This window comes from Aquarana catesbeiana, linkage group LG01, assembly GCF_042186555.1.
Source record: "Aquarana catesbeiana isolate 2022-GZ linkage group LG01, ASM4218655v1, whole genome shotgun sequence".
In the NCBI taxonomy this organism is placed as follows: Eukaryota; Metazoa; Chordata; class Amphibia; order Anura; family Ranidae; genus Aquarana; species Aquarana catesbeiana.
This window is the reverse complement of record NC_133324.1, coordinates 571512910-571538134: the sequence shown is the minus strand read 5'-3', so window position 1 is coordinate 571538134 and position 25225 is coordinate 571512910. Positions and strand designations below refer to the sequence as shown.

General features: G+C 41.9%; 1 protein-coding gene across 1 annotated transcript in view; it reads right to left on the bottom strand.

Annotated features, from left to right (window-relative positions):
- FRAS1 (Fraser extracellular matrix complex subunit 1) overlaps positions 1-25225 on the bottom strand; it is an 830295-nt gene that overhangs the window by 417041 nt on the left and 388029 nt on the right. Inside the window, exon 17 of the mRNA XM_073597432.1 lies at positions 6592-6732. Coding sequence (XP_073453533.1) covers positions 6592-6732 — 141 coding nt within the window. The remainder of the gene's footprint in view (positions 1-6591; positions 6733-25225) is intronic.

Below are 25225 nucleotides of genomic sequence, written 5' to 3'. Positions count from 1 at the left end.
ACAGGGGTGGCCAACCTTTTGAAGAGCGAGGGACACTTAAGCAACTTGTTAATCTGGCGCAGGCCACAATGAGTGAAAACGGCAGATGACAAGGACCCAGCCCACTCTACTCTATGGACCCTCCGATCCGTTCCGCCCAGATGGAAGGTGAGGGATTCCTATCTGTTTTATTTTTAGTGGATCAAATTTCAGGTAGGTGGGTGTAAAGTGACACAAGTCCCATTACATCTGTCACTCCATAGAGGTGAATGGAGGATCCGATTGGATTGGACTGATCCTAAGGCTGCTTTCCCACTGATGCACTGCAGTGTACCCCCACCACGGGTGCGTTGCGCCTGTGGCTTTCCTGTTTGTTTGCTGCAGTTTGCCCTGAGCTTTTATTGGATCCTGCATGTGTGGTGTACTTTGTGAAAGTGCATCAAACCCACAGGTAATAACAGAAGTCAGTGGCTCAGTGCACGTAACCTGCAGGTGCACCTGTGGATCAGTTTGAAAGCAGTCCAGTAACCACTGCAGAACAGATATACCCATATATAAACTGTGATTTTAGTCCTAAACATAGCTTTAAAAACAGTCTTCCATTCCAGTATTGCCAGCTGTTGGCCCAGGCAGAGAGCATTTGGTATCACTCCACCTCTGACAGGAGCCGGCACTATACAGTAAGCAACGACTTATGGGGCTCTGCTCCTCAGCCACTTGCTTCCTCTAACACCGGCTTCATTCACAACGCTGATGCTGTGGGATAGAGGGGTGGTAACCCAAGATTTGGCCTTGCCAACCCGCCATCCCAGAGCAGGAAGGGGTGGCACACATTATAAGGCTCTGTGGGCCACATGTGGCCCCCAGGCTACTGGTTTGCCACCCCTGGTTTAGACCTTGTCCAAAGTAAGACATTTTGCAAAATCCAGGCTGCTTTAAAAAAAAAAGGCTAAGTTGCTCAACATGGTCCGGGAAGACATGTATGGCTGTTTTGAGTGCTTTTGCTTACTGTCTTTTTGGCACAGAGAGCAGTCATTTTAATTGGGGCCAGTCTGCAAAGCAGGTCTGCCAAGAAGTACCCCCCCCCCCCCAAAAAAATATTAATCAAAAAAACAAAAACACATCTTACACTTGATGTGTAGATTATTGGCACTTCTTGGGAACATGGAGGAAAGCACATTCCCTGCCAGTGTTATTGGTCTAGGTAAAAAGTGTAGTATAGGGGGGTTATTTACTAAAAGTGCAAAATCTGGTGACAATCAGCTTCTAACTTCAGATTTTTCATTTAAGCTCAGACAATATAACCTAGAAGATGATTGGTTTCTATGTACAGTCTGATTTTACACTCTCCAGTGTTCCTAAATCTCTCCATTTGGGTATTTTCTTTGAAAAATGGATTTGGGTAACTGATGAGGGATACCTCCTTTAGTATTTGGTAAAACAGGGCCAGATAGTTGACATTTGTTACATACACTACACCAGCTACAATACAAGTTGGTTATCACGCCCCTTACTCCAACAATACCTAATATTAAAATATATATATATATATATATATATATATATATATATATATATATATATATGAAGTTTGAGAGTAGCCAAATGTCCTCAGGATGGCTCCTTGGTAACGTATAATGTTGACATATTTGTTTGCCTATTTTTGTAAAAATTAAATGAGCTGTGCATGTTATTTGGAGGAGAGATCACATAACATGTCATTGGAAGTAACCCTGGCCCAGCTTTAGGAAAAAAAAACCCTATCTGTCTGTTCCAGGTTTAGTTTCAATTACAGGTACCCCCAAAGCCAGGCAGAGCACCTGTACAACAAGGCACACCAAAGAACAAGGGGGTTGATTTGCTAAAACTGGAGAGTGCAAAATCTGGTGCAGTTGTGCATGGCAGCCAATCAGCTTCTAACTTAAGCTTGTTCAATTAAGCTTTGTCAAAATAAACCTGGATTGGTTTCTATGCAGAGCTGCACCAGATTTACCACTCTCCAGTTTTAGTAAATCAACCCCAAGGAGTATTGTGCATCATTTAGTTCTGCTAGGTTGACATGAATGGCTTAGGGGTAGATTAGCTCAAACTGGTGCATTCCGAATCTGCTGCAGCTGTGCATGGTAGCCAATCAGTTTCTCACCTCAGCTAGTTCAATTAAGTGTTGGCACTAAAACCTGGAATCAGATTGGTTTCTAGGCAGTAGTAAGCCTGATTTTGCACTCCCCAGCTTTAGTAAACTAACCCCTTAATTTTCCTGGAGATTGCAAAATAAGTCTCACTTCTGCATAGAAACCAGTCAGCTTACATGTTTAAGGTCAACCTAGCATAACAAATCTTGTCTGACTTTGACAAACCTTTTTAACAGAGCACCCTTAGGTACGTGTATAGCGCAAGCTTTGAACGTTATGGGAAAAGCACCTAACACTTGAAGTTCACTTTTTGTGGGTGATGTAGTGTGGAAGGTACATTGCAAAAATGCTATTTACTAATTTTTTTTCTTTTGGCAGGCGATTCTGGTTACCAGCAGCTGGCATGGCTGATGGCTCCAGTCAGGTACCCCCAGAGCCAGGCAGAGTACCTATACAATAAGGCAAATCAAAAAACAAGAAGAATCATGGAGACCACATTTGGCCTTCTCAAGAGCCGATTTATGTGCCTGGCCAAGCCTGGGGGAGAAATCCTGTACTCTGCTCGGAAGGCTGCCAGGATCATTCTTGCCTGCTGTGTGTTACACAACATCTGCTTGTTAGGAAATTAATCCTGGGAGCCTTCTGAGGATAGGGAGCCCAAGGTCCATCAACCAGCGGTCGCCAGAAGGGAGAGTACTGAGGCAGGATTGGCTACTCGAGCTGAGCTGATCAGCAGATACAGGCATACCCCACTTTTAAGTGCACAATGGGGTTTATTTACTAAAGCTGGAAATACAAAATCAGGCTCCCTTCTGCATAGAAACCAATGAGCTTCTAACCACAGCTTGTTCAATTAAGCTTTGGCAATAAAACATGGTTTCTATGCAGAAGTGAGCCTGATTTTGCAATTTCCAGCTTTAGTAAATAAACCCCATTGTGTACTTAAACGTGGGGTATGCCTGTACTTTACATGTAAGTAATCATACCTAGTTGTGAATTTTAAATAAAAAACACATTGAAATCTCTCCATAACACGGATTGATTTTTACAATAAAGACATGTAAAAATTAAAAGCCAGAATTATTAGATTGAATCTAGCCATGTATGTATTATGTCATAAAGTATGTGAAAGGGTGTGCCTGGTAGTTGGACCCTAACATCAACAATTTCTAGTAGGGATTATTCCAGCTAGTGACAGACCATGAACCTAAGGTGGTATGCACTACTGGACTAGTGTATGGGTAGGCCATACATTATCCATTGTGGCAATTTAATTTCTTAGACGTTTACCTTTTAACACATAGCACAAGGGTCTGCCTGATTGCAGACAATTTAAAAGTGTTTCATGAAATTCATATGCTTTTCCAAATGCCTGGAAATTGCCTTCAACAACAAAAATATGTAGACCCAGCCTAACTGCCCAGGTCCCTTTCAGAGACCTGGGCTAAGGCAGACATTTCTCCAGAGCAGGAGGGGTGAGCCTATAGCAACTCCCCATATAGTGTGACTTTTGGGTTCCTCGGTGACACACGTGGGACTTTTTCTGCCAGATCAAAATCACTACAGCAGCCATGCCCTAAAGGGTGGGGCAATACTACATGTGAGCCCCTATTTAGAATAAATTTGACTATTTGGCATATTCTGCTGCAGACATCTGGCGTGTCTATTGAAGCAGCTATCTTATTTAATAGCTAGTGACAGGACACAATTGTCCCAGATACTTAACACTAAAAATGCTAATTGGTGATGTGATTGCTCCATTGTATGTTTGTATATGTAGCTGCTTGTGTCCACCAGCAGAGGGAAGTTGGGTAGATTCCACACTTACAAATTCTGGAGGCATAAAAATGGTTTCAGCACTGCCCCTAATCTGTGATGTATGAAAAAAAGCACAGGCTTGAAAAATCATGGTCTAGCATGTCTTGAACGCTATCCATGTATCTGTAAAAGGGTGTGTTCTCATGTGCCCTATATAATGGACCAAAAATATTGTTTGGAATATACAAGTGGGTCATGGCACATCAACATTCCAAATTTTCCAATTAAGATGGTTATACACTACACAATCTGATGGTGCAATCTCTGTACAACTTGACATTTAGGCTAAATAGGTAATAGGAAGACTCACTTGAAGAATTACTTCTAATTGTAGTAAATCAAACAGGCTCTGGCACTAAATCGAATTTAGGTAAGATCTAATTGATTGCACAGTGTATTGTCACCTTTAAAGATATACAAACATGAATTTATTGTGTTTATAAACACTTTTCTGTTCTTTGTAATGTATTGAAAGATTTGGGTAAAAAAGAATAAAAACAAAATTGCAAAGATATATTAGAAATAATAAGAATTAGATTGGCATCAAAAGGGGTTAATTAACTGAGAACAGCTACTAATTGCCTAGCAAGACACACCCAATTAGATAAAATTAACTTATTGCATTGGGCGTGCTCTGTTATCAACGAGAAAATCGTATTTACCATAGCGGTAGTCGGATTTTAGATTTATTATCGTGTTACGCATCCGCGTGTGCCAGTTCGTGCAATCAATTAATGATTTTTCCGGCACACCAATTAATGTTTGAACCGGCGCAGCGCATTTGTCTTAGTAAATCACCCCCTTTGTGTTGTGTGGTGGCCGTCAGATAACTTTGTGAACCATGGACCATGCAGGAATGGTTTATATTGAGGCCTCTTAAAGCGGGGTTCCACCCAAATTTTGAACAATATCTGTATGTATTCTCTTCCTTGCCTAGATGCTGACATGCCGTTTAAAAAAATTTAAATCGCCGTAATTACCTTTTATTTTTCTATTCTTCTTTGCACTTCCTGGTTCTCCTCCCGTGGGAGTAGGCGTGTTTCTAGCCTCTTCTAGACTCCGCACAGAATCCTGGGAGCTAGTCTCAGGCTTCCCAGGATGCCACTGAGCATGTGCGGGAACGAGCGGTGAATGCTGGGAGCACAGCATTCACCACATCCAGGAAATAAATGCTTGTGGGCTTCAAATGCCCACAATGAAGATGGAAACCGCCTGCAGTGAATAATATAAGTTATTCTTTCCGACGAAATCTGACACAGGCGGACATATTACACACAATATGTGAGTATGTAATGCTGAGAAGAAAAGTTTGTGAATGAACTCAAAAAAAAAAAAAACGATAGATAGGTGGACCCCCGCTTTAAGAAGTTATGCTCTTGTGTAGTATGCTCATGGTTCCTATTTGTGATTTTGTATAATCTCTCCCTGTATAGTAATCTACTGAATGTTTGAGCCATATCATTGATCTGTATGCAAGCATGGATCCTGAGGAAGCAAGTTATGTGAAACATGCAGATGTGGCATAAATTGTTATTGAATTCTTAATTGGTATTTAACGTGATTTTTTTTGTTTTTTGTATGAAAAATTTTAATTTTATATTATTGTACTTGTGTGTCTCTCATTTTGGCACACTTTAAAGGCCCGTCCTTTATGGGGATCTCACCGCACCCTGGGTTTTGTTGTTAAAAGATAACAGGTTGAGAACAGATGATTTCTAATTCCAGTTAATGATGACTTGATGTTTGAATGTTGTAATTCATATTTATATAGATCATGATCTCATCTATATTAGGATATCTAAATTACTCCACAACATGATTACAGAAACACCTGAGCCTACTAGGCAGTGTAGACATGGCTGTGCACTTTATTTCAAAATGTTGTGGAAAAAGCAACAATGACATGCAAAGTGCACTAAGCCAAGCAGTAATCAGACATGCTGAGGATAATTCACTAATGGAAGGATTCTGTAATGACTTAGTCCACTTTGTACATTGCTTTATCACTGGTCAGCAAACTTGATGCTCTTATGTTTTCATACATTTTTAGCAAATTATTTTTTTTACGGCATTCTGAATTCTTCTTACAAACCTCTGCATTTAAACCGTATACAAAACTTTAAATAGAACCCGTCACCAATGGGAATTTGCAGTAATCTAGATTTCCATATTGAATGTTTTATTAGTGTAGTCTTAGGTTTTCTGGTTTACTGTAACAGATTAAATGTGTCTAACGCAATACCTTTTTTTATTTACTTTTGCCAGTTTTGTCCTATGCAAGAGATTTTGTTTACCTTACTATCAGTTCCATTAACAGTGGCCACAAAGTTATAAAGAGAAAGTGAATATCCCTAGAGGGAACACAGAGTAATAAAGACCTGACCAGGGTTCTAACCAATTAGTTTAAGCATTAGATACATTCTAACCGTTCAAGATTCCGATTTTTACAAATGTCTGTTGTCTGTCTGTTGGTTCTCTTTATGGTCAGAAAATGAAAATACCAACTGGCAGTCAGGAAACCTTTGGTCAAGTGGTTAATAAAGGAAAAAAAGTAGATTTTACATAAATTATCAAATGTAATGCAGTTAAACAATATGTAAATATACAGAGACATATCCTGTACAAATCTACACAACCACAAATATATAAAGGGTATTCATACCACTGCAGACAGTTCCATCAAAATAATATCCTATGCCGCAATTGCTGATACACTGTCCTTTCAGCAAGGCCAGTGGAGGGGAGCAGAAGGTGCACTGGTTGGCTAGTGGTCCGGAACATGATGCACATTCTTTGTGACAAGCTGTAGAAACAAGGAACATTAGAACAGATGCTTCATGAACAAGATTATATTGCTATATGCTTCAGTTCATTCCCTTCAAGATGATAACCTCAAAAATGTCACATAGGTCTACAAATAATAATATATAATAATAATAATAATAATACAAATGAAATTAGTTGAGCAATACAGTCTACTCTAAATCAGAAAAAATAAAATCTGGGGGGACTTTTGTCCACATTTGTAATCTTCTGACAGTTTGAAACAAAGCAGAAAATCATAAAGGGACACTCATGATATGCACTATGTTCAGAAATGATAATTGCAATACATAAAGATGGATTTCCTGTTTTATTTTTGGGTTCACATTTGAGCATAATTCTAATTCGGAAAAATAAGAGGCTATATAGCTACAAAATCAATTATTTGACAAATAGGGAGAGATTTAACAAAATTGGTACACTCAGAATCTGGTGCAGCTGTGCATAGTAACCAATCAGCTTCTAACTTCAGCTTGTTCAATAAAGCCTCATTCACACGAGGCGGATCCGCTCAGTACGTCTCTGCTCACTAAGCGGGGAGGGGCCTGTCAGAGCGCTGCTGATTCCTATGGAGAGATCGGATGAAAACAAACAGCACGATCCACCCAGACGGACGGCACCATATGTCTGATTTTAGCGGATCGGATGGCAGACAAGTGTCAGCGGACACATCTTCGCTGACATCCGTCTACCCATAGGTGTCAATGAATGGCCCGCTCGGATCCGCCTGAAAAAACAGACAGGCGGATATGAGCGGGCTTGCCGTGTGAAAGGGACCTTAGGCTTTGGCAATAAAACCTGGAAGCTGACTGGTTTCTATGCACAGGTGCACCACATTTTTTGCACTCTCTAGCTTTAGTAAGTAACCCCAATAGTGTTTCGTTTTTATATGTTTAATGCAGCTTTTGCAGTACAAATGAAAGGTCCAATTAATGCATTAGGGCCCTTCCTCCATCAAAAAAGCAGCTTTACAGTAATAAAAAAAATGTTATAATAAATGATTAAACACATTTGCACCCACAAAACCTAGGTGAGGATGATGTTCTGGGGAATGCTAAATATTTCAAATCTCATTATAACACAATCCTGCACTGCACTGCAGGGACTTCTAACAAGATTTTGGGTAGTAAGCTTTCTCCAGGACCTTGCTGGAAGCAGTGTGATGTCCCCCCTGCAGTACGGAAATCTGGGGAAAGGTAACAGGCTTACAGGCTTTAGTCTTCAACTGCACAGTTGCTAAATGTCAGAGAGGAGGGGTCCTGGTGTATTAAGCCATCCTTGCCGTTTACTGCAAAATCCAATTTAATTGGAGTATTTTATTCTTAATGCTTAAAGTGGTTGTTAAGCCACTAACTGATCATTATATCTTCCCCTCTGTCACATAAAAACCTGTATCCTAGTGCCTGTGCTTTATAAAAATAAAAGCCGATTTCTACCTGTATTAACAGTGTCTTCCAGCGATCACATGACTCTCAGCTCTCCCCATATGATCTCTCCAGCGGGTGGGGCCGAGATTCCCCTGCCGATGTCAGCCAGGGAGGAGAGACACATAGAGCCCGGAGTCATGTGATTGCTGGAAGACACTGTTAAAACAGGGAGAAATCAGCTTTTTTTATAAAGCACAGGCACTAGGACACAGCTTTTTTTTTTTTTTTTTTTAATTATTTTTTTATTTTATTGAGATTCAGCATAACAATTAAAAAGAAACCAAAGCATATATCCATAAATGACATTTCCATAATATCAAAAATTGTATATAAACATCTCAAAGTATTTTATTAAAAAAAAAAAAAAAAATAGAAAGAAGAAAACGGAAAAAAAGGGGGGGGCGGCACTTTCCATCTAAACATATAATATGTTATAAAGGGCTGAGTTTACTCCGACGTATACCCAGTTAAGGAACCCAACCTTTTCAGCCTCCTCAACTGTTCAGGTTCGTAGTATCCCTCAGTTCAGCAGCAAGTCATTACACCTCAATTTCAGTGAAGGGGGGGGGAGGGAAAGGATATAAAAAAAAAGGGGGGTGGAATTGCTCCACTGCAAGGGATAGCACATATCACAGATTATATATAAGGTTTACCTAAAGTTTGGAGTTAATGTTTAGGAAATTTTTTTGATTAGGATATTTTTGAGAAGATTTCACATTGGGTTTGGTGACTCGAAAGTTAAGATTCATCAAATCATTCACTGGGTGTACTGTCACTTAGGAGTCAGCTTGGACTCCCTTGTTACTTTAGGACACAGCTTTTTATGTGACAGAGGGGATGATATAATGATCAGTTAGTTTTGAAGCAGCAGGGAGAGGAGAAAAGCGGCGCTAGTGAGAGCTGACAGGCAGGGAGGGGAAGAAGGAGGACAGAGGAGACACAGGAGAGCTGCTGATAGCAGTGTGTGATGGAGGTATGTACTCTGACCAAGGTGTCAGGGCTCAGCAGCCCTGATATATCCTGGCCAGTGTACAGAGGGGAAGGTAGAAATTGTCAGGATCAGCCAGGTATTTCAGGTGTTACAGGGGCGTTAACAAACGCTTTAAAGTAAAACAATATCATGTTGGAAACAGCAGGCATGTAATTAAGAACAGAGCTGTTGCCACTTCCAAGCCTTTAACCACTAGACATCCGCGCTATGGCCGAATGACGGCCACAGCGCGGACCTGCATTCCCGGGAGGCCGTCATATGACGGCCTCCCCTGTGCACGGTCCTGGCCCCTTACCATGTGATCAGCTGTCAGCCAATGACAGCTGATCACATGATGTAAACAGGAAGATCGGTAATCAGTTTTTTTTTTACTCGCGCTGACAGCGCGAGTAGAGAAGAAAGCTGATCACCGGCTCAGATGTCAGGGACATCGGTCCCGAAGTGGAAGCACAACACATTCCTCATCAGTGCCACCTAAAAGTGCCACCTAACAGTGCCCACAGTGCCACCTAACAGTGCCCACAGTGCCACCTAACAGTGCCCACAAGTGCCACCTATCAATGCCAACAAGTGCCACCTATCAATGCCAACAAGTGCCACCTACCAATGCCCACCTGTAGTGCCAATCAGTGCCACCTGCCAGTGCTGCCCATCACTGCCACCCATCAGTGCCCATCACTGCCACCCATCAGTGCCCATCACTGCCACCTATCAGTGCCCATCACTGCCACCTCATCAACGTACATCAATGAAGGAGAAAAATTACCCGTTTAAAATTTTTTATAACAAAATATAAAATTTTTTTTTTTTTTTAAATTCAGGTTTTTTCATTTTTTTAACAAAAAGTAAAAACCGCAGAGGTGATCAAATACCACCAAAAGAAAGCTTTATTTGTGGGAAAAAAATGATAAAAATTTCATTTGGGTACAGCGTTGTATGACCGCGCAATTGTCATTCAAAATGCGTTAGCGCTGAAAGCTAAAAATTGGTCTGGATAGGAGGGGGGTGTAAGTGCCCTGTAAGCAAGTGGTTAAACATCTTAATTTGTTTCGTATTCTACCTTATATATATATTGTTTTCATAAAATACTGTCCACCAGGTTGCCTTATTCTTCCCAGCCTCTTTGACACTTGTCAGTGGAAGGGAATAGAAAAAACAGACAGGAAGTGACACCATAAAACAGAAGATGCAGGGACTGGGAGGGGCTACATTGATGTAGCACAATGAACTGCCCCTTTTACAGAGATGTTAGTGTCTGGATATGCTCAGAGGGAGGCAGCTGGAACAAATAAAGGCATAGATCCCAGGGTTGATATACTAAAACTGGAGACTGCAAAATCTGGTGTAGATGTGCATGGTAGCCAATCAGCTTCTACCTTCAGCTTGTTCAATTAAGCATTGACATAAAAAAAAAACTAGAAGCTGATTGGTTTCTATGCAGAGCTGCACAACTCCAGTTTTTGTAAATTAACCCCACAGAGCTTCAAAAGTCCTGCTGCTGCAGCTGTAGGAGTCTTACTGCTGTAGCTGTACAACCTGGGACACTATTACATGAACACCCTTTTGCAATTATACATTAATGCACATTTTGCCGTTTTGCAAGAAAGGCATGTATAAATGACATAGGTACAGTTGTGCTTTCAGACAATATGATCTTTACTTCCCATGGACCTAACTATTGCAGAGTTCTTTTTTTTTTATAAATTCTTTATTTTTCATAGATTTCACATTACAATTCATCAAGATCTTACAATGTCTTTTTATAACATCCTTAAAATTTCCATCTAAGCACATTGTGTTGCCTCTTAACCACTTCAATACTAGGCACTTAGACACCTTCCCGCCCAGGCCAATTTTCAGCTTTCAGCGCTGTCGCAATTTGAATGACAATTGCGCGGTCATGCTACACTATACCCAAACAAATTTTTTATCACTTTGTTCCCACAAATAGAGCTTTCTTTTGGTGGTATTTGATCACCTCTGCCGTTTTTATTTTTTGCGCAACAAATAAAAAAAGACCTAAAATTTTGAAAAAAAACAAGTTTTTCTTTGTTTCTGTTAAAACTTTTTGTAAATAAGTACATTTTCTTCTTCAATGACGGGCACTGATATGGCTGCACTGACGGGCACTGATACGGCGGCACTGATGGGCACCAATGAGGTGGCACTGACAGGCACTGATGATGGGCACTGATAGGTGGCACTGATGGGCACTGATAGGTGGCACTGGTATGCGGCACTGATGGGCACTCATAGGTGGCATGGATGGGCACTTATAGGCGGCACTGATGGGCAGTCATAGGTGGCATTGATGGGCACTCGTAGGTGGCATTGATGGTTACTTATGGGTGGCAATGATAGTTGGCACAGATGGGCACGGATGGGCACTGATGGGCACGGATGGGCACTGACAGGTGGCACGAATGGACACTGATGGGTGGCACTGATGACACTGCTTGTTTGCAGTGATGCCCCTAAGGGTGGCATTGCTGGGCATCACTGCAACATAATGGTGCCAATCAGTGCCCATTTGTGGGCACTAATTGGCACACTGGGCACATGTGGATGGCCATGGGGTACATACCTGGCCATCCACATGTTGCCCCTTCCCTGGTGGTCCTAGTGGCGATCCCTGGTGGTCCAGTGTGGTGATCTGCGGGGGGGCTGCGCTGATAAACAATCAGCGCAGCCCCCCCTGCCAGGAGAGCCGCCGATCGGCTCTCCTCTACTCGCGTCTGTCAGACGCGAGTGAGGAAGAGCCGATCAACGGCTCTTCCTATTGACAGCGTGATCAGCCGTGATTGGAAACGGCTGATCACGTGGTAAAGAGCCTCCGCCGGAGGCTCTTTACCAAGATCGGTGTAGCGGTGTGTCAGACTGACACACCGATCCACCGATCGCCGCGATGCGCGCCCCCGGGGGCGTGCTGCGGCATGTTATCCTGCTGGACCTCATATGACGCCCAGTCAGGATAACAGAACCACTTCCCGAACGTCACTCCGCCATAGGGCGGGCGGGAAGTGGTTAAATAACTCCTTAATTCAGTGTGAATTCTTTTTTTCTACTTTACCCCCACACCCTACTCTAAATAATTCCCACCCCCCCCAAAAAAAAAGAAGAAATAAGACCCCCCTTTCCCTGCACTTCCCTCCTCCCCCCCTCTCTGCCGAGCACCTTACCCTTCTACCTTTCCATTCTCGACCCCTCCCTATACACCACATAAGGGGCCCACGTCTCAGTAAGATTTTCCATTTGTTGGATTTCTGCGATCCTAGCGTATCACTGTGCTCTAGATGGAGGGCTATTCTTTTTCCACAGGACAGGGATACACACCCTTGCTGCTGTAAGAAGATACCTCAGCAAAGAGTTTTTTATATTTTTCCACTGATATAGGAATGTCAAATAGCAAAAAAGCTGCTGGTCTATCTCCCAGAGACACTCCTGTTATTGTTTTCAGCAACCATTCTCCAGAACTCCTTCATTTTCGCACATTCCCAAAAAATGTGCAATATAGTACCCTCTGCTTCATGACACCTCCAGCAGACATCTGACATTTGGGGGTATATCCGGTGTAATACAGTCTGTGTTCTATACCACCTAGTAAGAATTTTATATCCCCGCTCCTGATATCTACTCGCTACTGATGCCTTTTGGTTGAATAGCATGATACTGTCCCTCTGCTCTTGGGAAAATGACACACCTAAATCCTTTTCCCATGCCTGAAGGAAAGTAAGTTCCTGCGGTGCTTCTAATCCGGTTAACGTGGCATAGAAATATAACAACGAGTGTCTCATTGACTTCCCCTTCAGGCATATCTGCTCAAACCCTGTCAGTGCCCTGACTTCTGCGTATGTATTTGACTTGAATCGTATAAAGGCATTTAGTTGCATCATCCTAAAAAATCTAGTTCTGGTGCTATCTCTCGTTCAATCCCTCTTTTTGTCATTAAGTAGTTATCCAATGAAAAATGGACGATCCTACTGATACCTCTACGATGTATTGCTCCGAACCTAGGGTCCGATAGACCCGGCTGAAACGCCGACGTACCTAAAATCGGGGTCAGCGGACTAGGGTGTGTCAAGAGTTGTTTCTTTAAATATCTTTTTGGTTGTTCACAGGGTGGCACCTATCGTCGGATATTTCCTTACTTCCAGTGGCACATCAGCTTCTGGTATCCATACCAGACCTTCCAGAGGAATGTCTTTCGTTGCCTGTTCTATTTGTATCCAGGGTTTATTCTTATTAAGCCCGCACCACTCCACAACTTTGACTAAATGTGAGGCTCCCTGATATCTTATTGGGTCCGGAAACCTGATCCCTCCTTTTCCCTTAGGAAGTGATAGGATAGTTCTATGTACTCTTGCTGGCTTCCCGCCCAAATAAACCTCAAAAACCTTGATCTAAGATCTCTTAGAAAACTTGGGGGGATCTTGCAGAGTTCTGAAAGCCCCTGACCAGTCAAGTCTGTAAAATTTCAGATAGTAAATTACACAACAATTGTTGGTTAGAGTGTATTACTTTGATAAACACCCTTAAACGAGAAAAAACTACAAAAAAAGATTTTACAGTATTTAAGCAGAGATATAAAAAATGACTGCACAATTGCTTGATATATTCTGTGATTAAAGAAAACTAGAAACAGAATATACTGTATAGCTGAAAACTGGCAGACTACTTCTAATACATCAGCTGTATGTATTATGTATTATTCAATATGTGTTCTGTGTAGAAATAGTAGTAACTAGTATACAACTACTGAGAAGAAAAGACAGGAAAAAAGCAGAAGGGTAAAACACTCAGTGGTCTTTGAATTAGGTACACATATCTAGTACAGGGTACGACTCCCTTATCGACTATCAGAACAGACTGAATGCACTGTGGGATGGATTCACCAATGAGCTGGAAATTTTTCTCAGGGATCTTGCTCCAAGCTGACTCCACACACATTTTCTGCACATTTTTTTGCCTTAACAATCATACTGCAAACCTTCCTTTTCACCTTGTTCTGAAGGATTTATGATATATATGCAACATTCTCACACTGCTATCTGCATGTCGCAGCAAAAACTGAAATTCAGCAGACTGTTATTCAAATGTTCCGTTTTAGTGATCCTGCGCTCAACAATGTCACATTTTTCTTTTCTAAGCTGACAATAGTGGAACCTGGCATGGTATTCTGCTGCTATAGCCCATCTTTAAAATGATTGGCATGTCTTGTTCTCCTAGATATCCTTCACACACCACTATTGTAAAGAGTGGTTGAGCAGCTGTGGATTTCCTGTCACCTGGAACAAGTCTGGCCATTTTCATCCAACCTACTCCAGCTCTCTGGATGTATGTAGTATGTCCAGAGTGTAAAAGGTTTAAAACAAGCTCACAGCTACAAAAGCAGCCAGGAGCTTGTATCGGTTTTTGGCTCCTGGCTGTAATATGAGCTGTATAGCCGCCAAATCACTTTTATGATACTTATGGTGTGCCCCCTTGCAATAGCAATAAAGTTAAATGGAAAAAAAATCTTAAAAGAAAATTTAAATGATAGAAAATTGGTAAAAATAGCAAAAAATGTCAAAAGCACCCTGTCACTCTGCACACACCCACAAATGCAAACATGTGCATAGGCCGCGCATGGGAAAAATAACAGTGATTGCACCACAAGTGTTATAAATACGTGAGAGCAATAATTCTGGGTCCCTCATTTATGGTTTACTCCAAACTGATGAACTGTAAAGACATTTAAATCACCACTCATTGATAATTTTGGGTACCCTCATTTTTTTCCATTTTGTGGATGCACGCAGTTTTAAGGCTTAGCGCATTTGGCATTTATTTTCACCACACTAACTCATCTTTTATTCTGTACAAAAAAAAAATTGGGGATTACTATAGATGTGAGTATACAATGTTATAGACACTTTCTAATATAATTATAACATTGCAAGCACCATAACAACTTTCCTTAGTTCCAGAAATTATCTTTTTTACAAGGTTAAAAACATGTTTCATGGGGGGTGGGTCTCATAATATATCACACACATGCCGGGGAGTTTGGAATTACAGAACGCAGTGCCTGTATAGTCTGTTTAGCATAAGGCAAGATGCAGGATGTAATTGCACAAGAGACATGTGCAAGATGCAGGCTGAGATTGGGTGGGGGGCAAGTACAAGAGGCAAGCTTAGATTAGGCGGTAGGTGTGTGTCAAGACATAATTGATTGGGGGTGTGGTGGCTGACAAGCCTACGGAATGCAGGCATGCTGTGTGTGTGTCAACAGTGTTCTACACCTCTGAATGGCCAACCAAAGGATGGAAACTGACCACGCAAACACAGATCAGCTTCTGTGCTTTGTGTGATCAATTTAAAACAAGAAAGCACCAGAACTATGATTTGTAAAATACACATACTGCATGTAAATACACACATAAAACGCATAAAAAAACAAATATTTAGCATAACATACACTTTGAATTGAGTTTGTATGCAATAAAATTAATTGTAGTGTTTATTAAAAATAATATTGATTGGATGCAACATAAAAATTGCAATTATTATCTTTTTATTATTCTACAGGGCTTCTGCATTCAGAAAATATATAATGGGGGTATTTTTTTAAATTATCTTTTTATTGATAAATGCACAAAAGATGACAATTACAGGTAGATAAACGGCCATGCTATATCACAGTTAGGGTAATAACAGTCAACGTAAATACCACAATCTAACATTATCTGTTTAAAGGATTGAAACAAAGCAGTTTTGTGCAATCAATAAAGATTTTTGAAACCTTTGAGAAAGTAGTAACTAGTAATGATAGACTATATCTTAAACAGTGTTTGGTAGTGACAAAGTGCATAAATTTTTGAGCTTAAGAAAAAATAATGAGAAAAGAAAAAAAAAAAAAAAAAAAAAAAAAAAAGGAAGAAAAGGATGAATTGGGGGGAGGTCACGATAGGCAAAAAAAATGGTTTCATAAGTATTGAGAGTATTCATCAGAAAAATCGAACTGATCCCAGTAGAACCATCTGGTTTTGTGCTCTTCTGATTTGTCCTGAAGAACGGAGGTCAGATGCTCCATGCTTTCTATATCATTCACTCTGGCGAACCATTTGGCGAGGGTAGGAGGAGATTGTTGTTTCCACATGGCTGGAATGCATGCTCTAGCTGCGCTAAGTAAATGTTTAGGTAATGATTTATTGTATTTTTTCCGGGAAAGAGGGGTCAGGCTAAGAAGAACGGCTGCAGGGTCTCCGGTCACTGAGATATCTGTAAATTTGTGGATCAATTGGAGGACTTGCAGCCAGAATGGCTGGATGCCCGGCCATTCCCAGAAGATGTGTAAAAGTGTGCCCCTGTGGGAATCACATCTCCAGCATCAATCTCTCAATTGTGGGAATAGTTTGGCTAGTACAGATGGGGTTCTATACCACCGTGTCATGATTTTGTAAGTGGTTTCCTGGTACTTACTACATATCGATGATTTATGAGCGAAACAGAGAAACCTATCTTTTTGTTGTTTCGGAAAAGTGACCTGAAGGTCTTTTTCCCAATTGGAAAGAAAGGGAGGTTCCAATTGTGCATGGAAATCTAGTAGAGCGTCGTAGGAAAGGGACAAGGGGATCGGACCACCCCCAAGATAGAGCTCCTCAAATGGGCCGAGAAGCCTCTGAAAGAGGTGTGGCTTCGGTAGTGAGTTCAGGAAATGTGATAATTGGTGAGCTCGCCAGTGGTTCAGGAACTGTGATCCCCAGCCAGTAAACAGGGTTCTGCATGGAATCCAGCCATTTGTGCAGAGGAAATAGGACGCACATAAGACCTTCTGTGGCAAGTGTACGGTAAATGCTGGGTCTGACAATTCAGGACCAAACTTGAAACTGTTGAGCGAAGAAAGTTTAAAGAACCTTTCGGATTCAATCAGAGTGGGTCCAATTAAGGGGTGGTGGGAGAGGTGGGTAGTGTGACTTTTTCCAGGCTTTGTATTGGTACCTGTGCAGCATCTTGTTCCAAACAGACCCATAGCTTGGTGGCGCTATGCCTACACCAGTCTACTACCCTGTTCATGTGGACAGCTGTATAGTAAAGAGCCGGATCTGGGAACCCCATTCCTTCCTTAAATTTAAGACGGAGCATAAGTGCTCCGGTGAGTCGGGGGGGTTTTCCCCGCCAAACAAAGTTAGTAAAGGCGGATCTAACCGATTGAAAGTACGTTTGGGGGATCTTAATGGCAGGGCTTGTAATAGATATAAAAGTCTGGGCATCGCATTCAATTTGAGTACGTTACATTGGCCGAACCACGATAGGGCTAGACCATTCCATCTTGCCAAGTCTGTGGACAATGAGGCCAATAGTGGCTGAAAATTGGGTTTAAATATGGAGTTTAGATTTGCTGGTATTTTTGTCCCTAAGTATAGGTACTGGATACTGTGAGTCGCCCATCTAAAGGGGAAGTTAGGCTGTATGCTTTTCAGAGTAGGGTCCGGGAGGGAGACATTAAGAGCCTCAGATTTTTGGAGGTTTAACCTGAAGTTGGATATGGCACCATAGTTTTTCAGTTCCCGTAGTAGGGAGGGCAGAGATGTAAGGGGTTCCCTGATATAAAAAAGAAGGTCATCGGCATATGCCGCCACTTTGTGGTGGTATGCCATGTTTTGTACTCCCTTCACATCTTGATTATTAGGTATGTGTTGAAGAAATGGTTCTAGTGTGAGTATAAGAACAAGTGGGGATAGGGGACATCCCTGTCTGGTGCCATTAGAGATCACGAGGGAGTCGGAATTGAAGCCGTTGACTCTAATGGTGGCCATTGGGTTTGCATAAATGGCAGCTATCCAGGACAAGATTGGGGCGGGCATACCAAAACATTTGAGAGTTTCAAAAAGAAAAGTTCCAATCGACTCTGTCGAAGGCCTTTACGCATCTGTAGATAGAAGAAGCAGAGGAGAGTTGAGTTTCTCGGCTGATGCAATGATATCTAGGGTTCTAATGGCGTTGTCCCTGGATTGGATGAACCCTACCCGATCGAGGGGTACAATATGCTGCAAGATGACATTTAATCTGGTTGCGATGATTTTGGTAAATAACTTAACGTCGCAATTCAAAATCGAAATGGGACAGTAGCTGGCACATTGTAGTGGGTCTTTGCCTGGTTTCGGAATGACAGAGATGTTAGCACTGAGTAACTCGGAGGGGGTACCATGGCCATCTGTGATAGCGTTAAAGGCTTCTAAGAAGTGTGGTGTGAGTATTGATTGGTAGGTTCTATAGTATGAAAGCGTAAATCTGTCCAGTCCTGGGGCTTTCCCAGGCTGGGTGGCCGCAATGGCCATTGCAAATTCTTCGGTTGAGAGTGGTTGGGATAAAGATTCCCTTTCCTCCTGCATAAGCCTATGAAGTTGAGCCTCCTGTAGGTAAGTGGTAATTTCAGAAAGTACACTGGTGTGTTGTGAGGCCGAGGGAGTAGATCTCAAGTTGTATAAATCCGAATAAAACTTGCGGAATGCTTCAGCTTACTCTGGGGTGGAATGTATTTTAGTGCCGGAAGAGGCAGTCAATGCCAAGATGCTGCCGCACTTGTCATATTCATAGTATGAGTGACGGACCCTTAGAAGAACATGTTTGGCCTCGTAAAGGGAGTGTTCCCTAATCAGTTCCTGTACTGTCGTAAATACCAATTCCAGTGCAGGGTCTTGATTAAGTATATGTGCGTGTTCCAGAGTGTACAGTTTATCCAGCAGGTCAACTATTGTTTTCATTCTGCATTGTTTGGAAGTGTGTCCATACTTAAGCACCTCAATACAGTGCACTTTCACCCCCTTCCTGCCCAAGCCATTTTTCAGCGCTGTCACACTTTTAATGACAATTGCGCAGTCATGCAACACTGTACCAAAATGAAATTTTTATTATTTTTTCCCCACAAATAGAGCTTTCTTTTAGTGGTATTTGATCACCTCTGTGGTTTTTATTTTTTGCGCTATAAACAAAAGAAGAGTGACGAGTTTGAAAAAAAAACACAATATTTTTTACTTTTTGCTATAATAAATATCCAATTTTTTTTTAAACAAATTTTTTCCTCAGTTTAGGCCGATACATATTCTTCTACATATTTCTGGTAAAAAAAAATCGCAATAAGCGTATATAGATTGCTTTGCGCAAAAGTTATAGCGTCTACAAATAGGGGATAGATTTATAGCATTTTTATTATTTTTTTTTTTTACTAGTAATGGCGGCGATCTGCGATTTTTATCATGACTGCGATATTGTGGCGGACATATCGGACACTTTTGACACATTTTTGGGACTATTCACATTTATACAGCGATCCGTGCTATAAAAATGCACTGATTACTGTATAAATGTGACTGGCAGGGAAGGGGTTAACACTAGGGGGTGATCGAGGTGTTAATTATGTTCCTAGGGAGTGTTTCTAACTGAAGGGGGAGGGGACTCACAAGGGAAGGAGACCAATTGGTATTGCTCTATACTGAGAATACACATCGGTTTCCTCTCCTCTGACAGGACGTGGATCTGTGGGTTTACATACACACAAATCCACGGTCCTGCCGTGTTACCGGGCAATCGCGGGTGCCTGGCGGACAACGCAGATACCAGGCACGCGAATCAGGTGCCCAGTGATTGCGCGCCCCCTGGTGGGCCGGGAAGGCGAGGGCCTCCCAGAACGAGAGCCGCGCCGCCTGGCCATCATATGACAGCCGGTGGGCGGCAAGCGGTTATTAAAGATCCCATGGAGAACACACTTGTGTGCGACCCACAAAAAAAGGGGATTTTCTACGGATCCCGAGTTTGTGGCAAAGTAATCGCTAAGTTTGCGTTGTATGTCCGCTGTGATTTCTGCGTCTTTTAACAGAGATTCATTTAGACGCCACATAGGTGTGCTAGATTGCTGTTGTTGGGGGGTAACTTCTAATATAATCTGCGCATGATCTGAAATTGCAATATGGCCTATTTCGCCTTTGGAGGTTAGAGGAATGGTGGAGTGTTTGATGAGAAAGAAATCGATTCTGGAGTAGGAGCCATGTGGGGGGGAGTAGTAGGTATAGTCTCTCTTTTGAGGATGAAAGATCGTCCAATGTCAACTAGTGTGAGTGAAGAAGCTCTTTGCAGCGTAGTCTGGATCCTCTAGGGGTGGAAGGCAGCCTCGCTGAGGAGTCTTTGCGGGGGTCCATGGTCATGTTAAAGTCCCCTCCTAAGATAAGGGTCCCTTCCTTGAAGGAAACAAAAGCGGAGAGAAAAGATTCAAGAGCTGTTACTTGATTGGTATTGGGCAGGTATATGGTCGCCAGTGTGAAAGTGTTGGTAGTAAATTTTTCCTTTCAGCAGGAGGAATCTGCCCTTTGGGTCCCTCCGATGGATGTCTGTCAACTGCCATGGGAGGGACTTGGCAATCAAAATACTAGTCCCCTTAGATTTGGAAGATGGAGACGGGCTGTGATAGACTGTCGGGAAATTAGTGTTGTAAAGTTTAGGGATCTTATCTGCTCTAAAGTGGGTCTCTCGGAGAAAGACTATATGCGCTCTTAGTCTCCAGAGTTCCTTGAGGCAGCTAGTTCGTTTCTCTGTTACCCTGTCATCTACCTCAGACACTTCCTGCTTAAGCACTTGCAGTTCTCCCCTTAGTGCAGATTCTACCCTATTTAAGGCTTCAAAGTCAGCTCTTGTGGGTAGTTGCTGCAGGAAGGTCCACAACATTTGCTCTGTCAAATGTGCAGGGGGTGGGATTGTGCTGTAGGGTGGCTTTAGGTATAGTACTCACTGTGACCTGTGCAGTAGAACCATGCAGCCGGGCGTCTGTTTTATTGTTGTGGCTGTAGTTGAGGCCCTGTGCGGAAGCATCCACTGCCAATGAGTTGCATGGGTCCATATGGAATGTCCCATTCCCTGCTTCAGGGGACATAATAAAGGAGCGAGGCATGCATGGAGAGAGGTTGCTAGGAGGAGAGAACGGCGGCATGTCATTGTCCTCGCGGTGTTCTCCTTTTTTTGGTGCCGTGGGATCCGGAGCAGCGTGGCTACAGGTGGCCGGCGCCATCCTGTTCCCGGCCGGGGTAGAGGCCGTCTGTGGATTCTGCCGCAGGTACTGTTCCATGCCGGGAACGGTCGGAAAAGAATAGTCCGCTGTGTTCCCTGTTACCACCGGGGCTGGAAGATCCGTGAATGAGGGGTTAAAGGTGAATCGTACGGCTGGTAGGTCACCTCAGACCGGGAGCTCAGCTATCTCACCTCCTCATGCGTCCGTGCGGAGACCACGCCCCATACTGGGGGTATTAAGTAAGATTTTAAAAAGTGTGAAAAATAAAAAAATGCTCAAGAGGGGAACTGCTTAATAACCAAGTGCTCACTCTCAGAGCTATTGCCTATGGATTTTTTTTTTTTTTATCTTAAAGTAGAACTAAAGGCAAAACCTTTTTTTCCATTTTGAGTAGAGCAAGGGAGGGTTATAACCCCTGTTAGATTTTTTTTCGCCATCTGTGTCCCAGAGATTTACCTTCACTTCCTTTCCCATAGCCAAACAGATGAGAGGTAATCCCTGCATATTAAAGTGGATGTAATCATGAAATTTGAGCTGGGCACATATATCTGAAGTGTTTTCTTATCTCTCCTCAAAGCCATGTCCCGTGGCTTTTACCTGCTCCTTTCTTCTGTTATCAGCCTGATAACTTCTGACAAGTTCTCCTTCAACTGAGATAAAAGCAGCCTGAGTTTTCTGTTTGCAAGGATGCTATAAATAGATTAGCAGAGTGCTGAACTATTCAACAAACAGTTCTGAAAGTCTCTAACAATGAGGAGGAGGGGGTGTGCCTTTCCTTCAATCAGCTGTCTTGGCTGTATGCCCAGGCTTCACTGCAGTGCTGAACAGGAAGAGAAACTCTCCTAACACGATCTGAACTTTCTAAAGAATATATAAAGCTGAAGACAGCAGATATGCATGTAAAACTTATGTAGGGAGATTTGTTTCATCCCTGTGTATCATGAGAAGCTGTTCACTTCACTGGGTATATGTGAGGGCTTATATCCACTTTAAGGAAATTCCTTGGGGACCCCAGGTCACCAGAACTAGTGACTCCACTGGAAGATCTCCCCTCTATTACTTTTCTGGGGACAACCCAAAATGTGGGCTTTTGCCTAATGGGGGCACGGCAGCAATGTTCTAATTCCTCTCCACTCTATCCAAAATGAAAAAAAAGTTTTGCCTTTAGTTATACTTAAACACCACACTTCATAAACTCTACAGACAGTAGTGTATGAAAATCTCATAAGGGTAACAATTTATATGATGTTGCACCACTTACTATAGCAATAATCATTTTATGGTCAAATTCACTATAAACAAAAAAAAAAATTGTTTGATTTATTGGTCCACAATAAATATTTTTTGCACTGTACATAATATAAGTCACAAGTGTGGTTGTCATATCATCTACTTATTGGATGTAATCTCAATATGATTTTATTCATATAGTTTCACAGAGCCTGAGGAAGTGGGATATTTGGAACCCACAAAATGCGTTGTGACATAACTGTTGAGATCCCCCCTGCTACTGTCATCTAAGATCTTGAAGTTATCTGTTGCGTCTATAACAATGGATGTATATATTCTCAGAGTAGGATGGGAAAGCCAATGCTATACTATGAAACTTGTGTTTTTTAATATCAATACATTGTGGATCTGTAAATAGGCCATTCATGTCACGTATGTGTTGTACTTTTTAAAATAAATTTGTATATTTGTAAGAGCGATGTACTATATATTTTTTTATGTATATTGTTAGGCACCTATAAAGTCCCATGTCTAGTGTATTTTTTTGTAGGGATGTTGGTGCCTTTTTGTGTGGCAGTATATATTTATACAAATTCACTATGGACACACATTTCCTACAACAACTGAACTTCACAACCATGCCTGCATTTTTATTTTTTTTGTATTTGGTGCCAGGTGAGACAAATTCTGCATAACTTGAATGGAAATGGATACATCCATTAGCATTTGTATGAGCTCTCATTGTTCACAAAATAAGCTGTGGATATTCCATGCATATTACAATGACACTAAACTCTGATTTAAAAAAAAAAAATAATTACAGTCAGGTCCATAAATATTGGGACATCGACACAATTCTAATCTTTATGGCTCTATACACCACCACAATGTCCGTCGTCATTGGCTATATGGCTCTATAAACCACACACACCACGGTCCGTCGTCATCCGATCCCCCATAGGGGAGAGCGGCGCTCTGACAGGTCCGTTGCTGCACACGCGGGGATTGGCGGAGTGATCCCCGCTGAGCAAGCGAATGTTCATGGGGCGGATCATCATGGATCCGTCCCGTGTGAAAGAGCCCTAAAGCACTGAGAGCAAAACAATCCCAAAGGGATAAGTAACAAACCACTAACAGTGACTATATAAAGAAATATTATGTGACATGATTATATATAAAAATGTACAATAAAAATAAATAATAATATTAAAGTGCAGAGTGCAATCACAAATGCATAAATAGCACTAACAAGTGTACTTAATTAAACATAGGCTAAAAATACTGTGCAATACAATAAACGTGCAAAACTCTGCAAGGAAAAGACTTCCTGTGCAAGGTGCAAACATTCAGTGTAAACAATGCGATGCTGTGCGTGGCATGCACACAGCAAACGCACCGCAATGACAAAGTGGCTAGTGCAAAAAAATATCTAAGTGACAAACAGTTCCAATCAGTCCATCGTGTGCAAATGCAGTAATTGGTGAATACAAACAGGTGGAAGTATTCCTTCGCAAGGTGAATAAACGTTCTGATGTGCAGGTAATAAGGTGAAGTGCTTGAATAAATGGAAGGTAGTGACTCCTCTTCGTGCAAAGATCACACACTGATGGGTAATGGCCCCTTACCTTAAGGTAATGAGGTATCAGCATAAAAACAGTGCTGGTAATAGCTGCCTTTCTTTCTATTCCTGGACCCGGATCTGTTCTCCAGAGAACTTGGTCCCTCAGTAAGTGCAGGGGGCGTTAAGAAAAAGAAGGGGGTACCAAATAGTGTAGTATTGTTTGACCATAGCATGTTTTTATTAAAACAGCATAGGGTACTCACATATAGCAGAGCAAAAAACGACTTATCTCCAACGAGCGGCGAGCTCGTAAACCTCAGTCAGCATAGAGTGCCTGTCCCGTCCCTACGCATGACGTCACACAACACGTGACTTCATCCCCTTCATTTTATTTACGCCCCCTGCACTTACTGAGGGACCAAGTTCTCTGGAGAACAGATCCGGGTCCAGGAATAGAAAAAAAGGCAGCTATTACCAGCACTGTTTTTATGCTGATACCTCATTACCTTAAGGTAAGGGGCCATTACCTATCAGTGTGTGATTTTTGCACGAAGAGGAGTCACTACCTTCTCTTTATTCAAGCACTTCACCTTATTATCTGCACATCAGAACGTTTATTCACCTTGCAAAGGAATACTTCCATCTGTTTGTATTCACCAATTACTGCATTTGCACAGGATGGACTGATTGGAACAGCATTGCATTGTTTACACTGAATGTTTGCACCTTGCACAGGAAGTCTTTTCCTTGCAGAGTTTTGCACGTTTATTGTATTGCACAGTATTTTTAGCCTATATTTTATTAAGTACACTTGTTAGTGCTATTTATGCATTTGTGATTGCACTCTGCACTTTAATATTATTGTATATTTTTATATATATAATCATGTCACATAATATTTCTTTATATAGTCACTGTTAGTGGTTTGTTACTTATCCCTTTGGGATTGTTTTGCTCTCAGTGCTTTATTTTATTTACACTGCTACTTTTAGCAACATTATTTCTCTCTGCTGGATTAGCGCAGCACCCCCCCCCCCCCATTGCATTTCACTGATTATTTGGGTTTGGTTGGACCCTATTCGGTGCAGGCAGCTTTTCCATTCGCTTCGCCTTATTGTACATGGTAGCGCAGGAATAACCACTTTACACTTTGCCAATGGAACTGGTTCTCTTGTATTTATTGATGATGTGACTGCTGACAAAAGCAGCAGGATGAATTCTGAA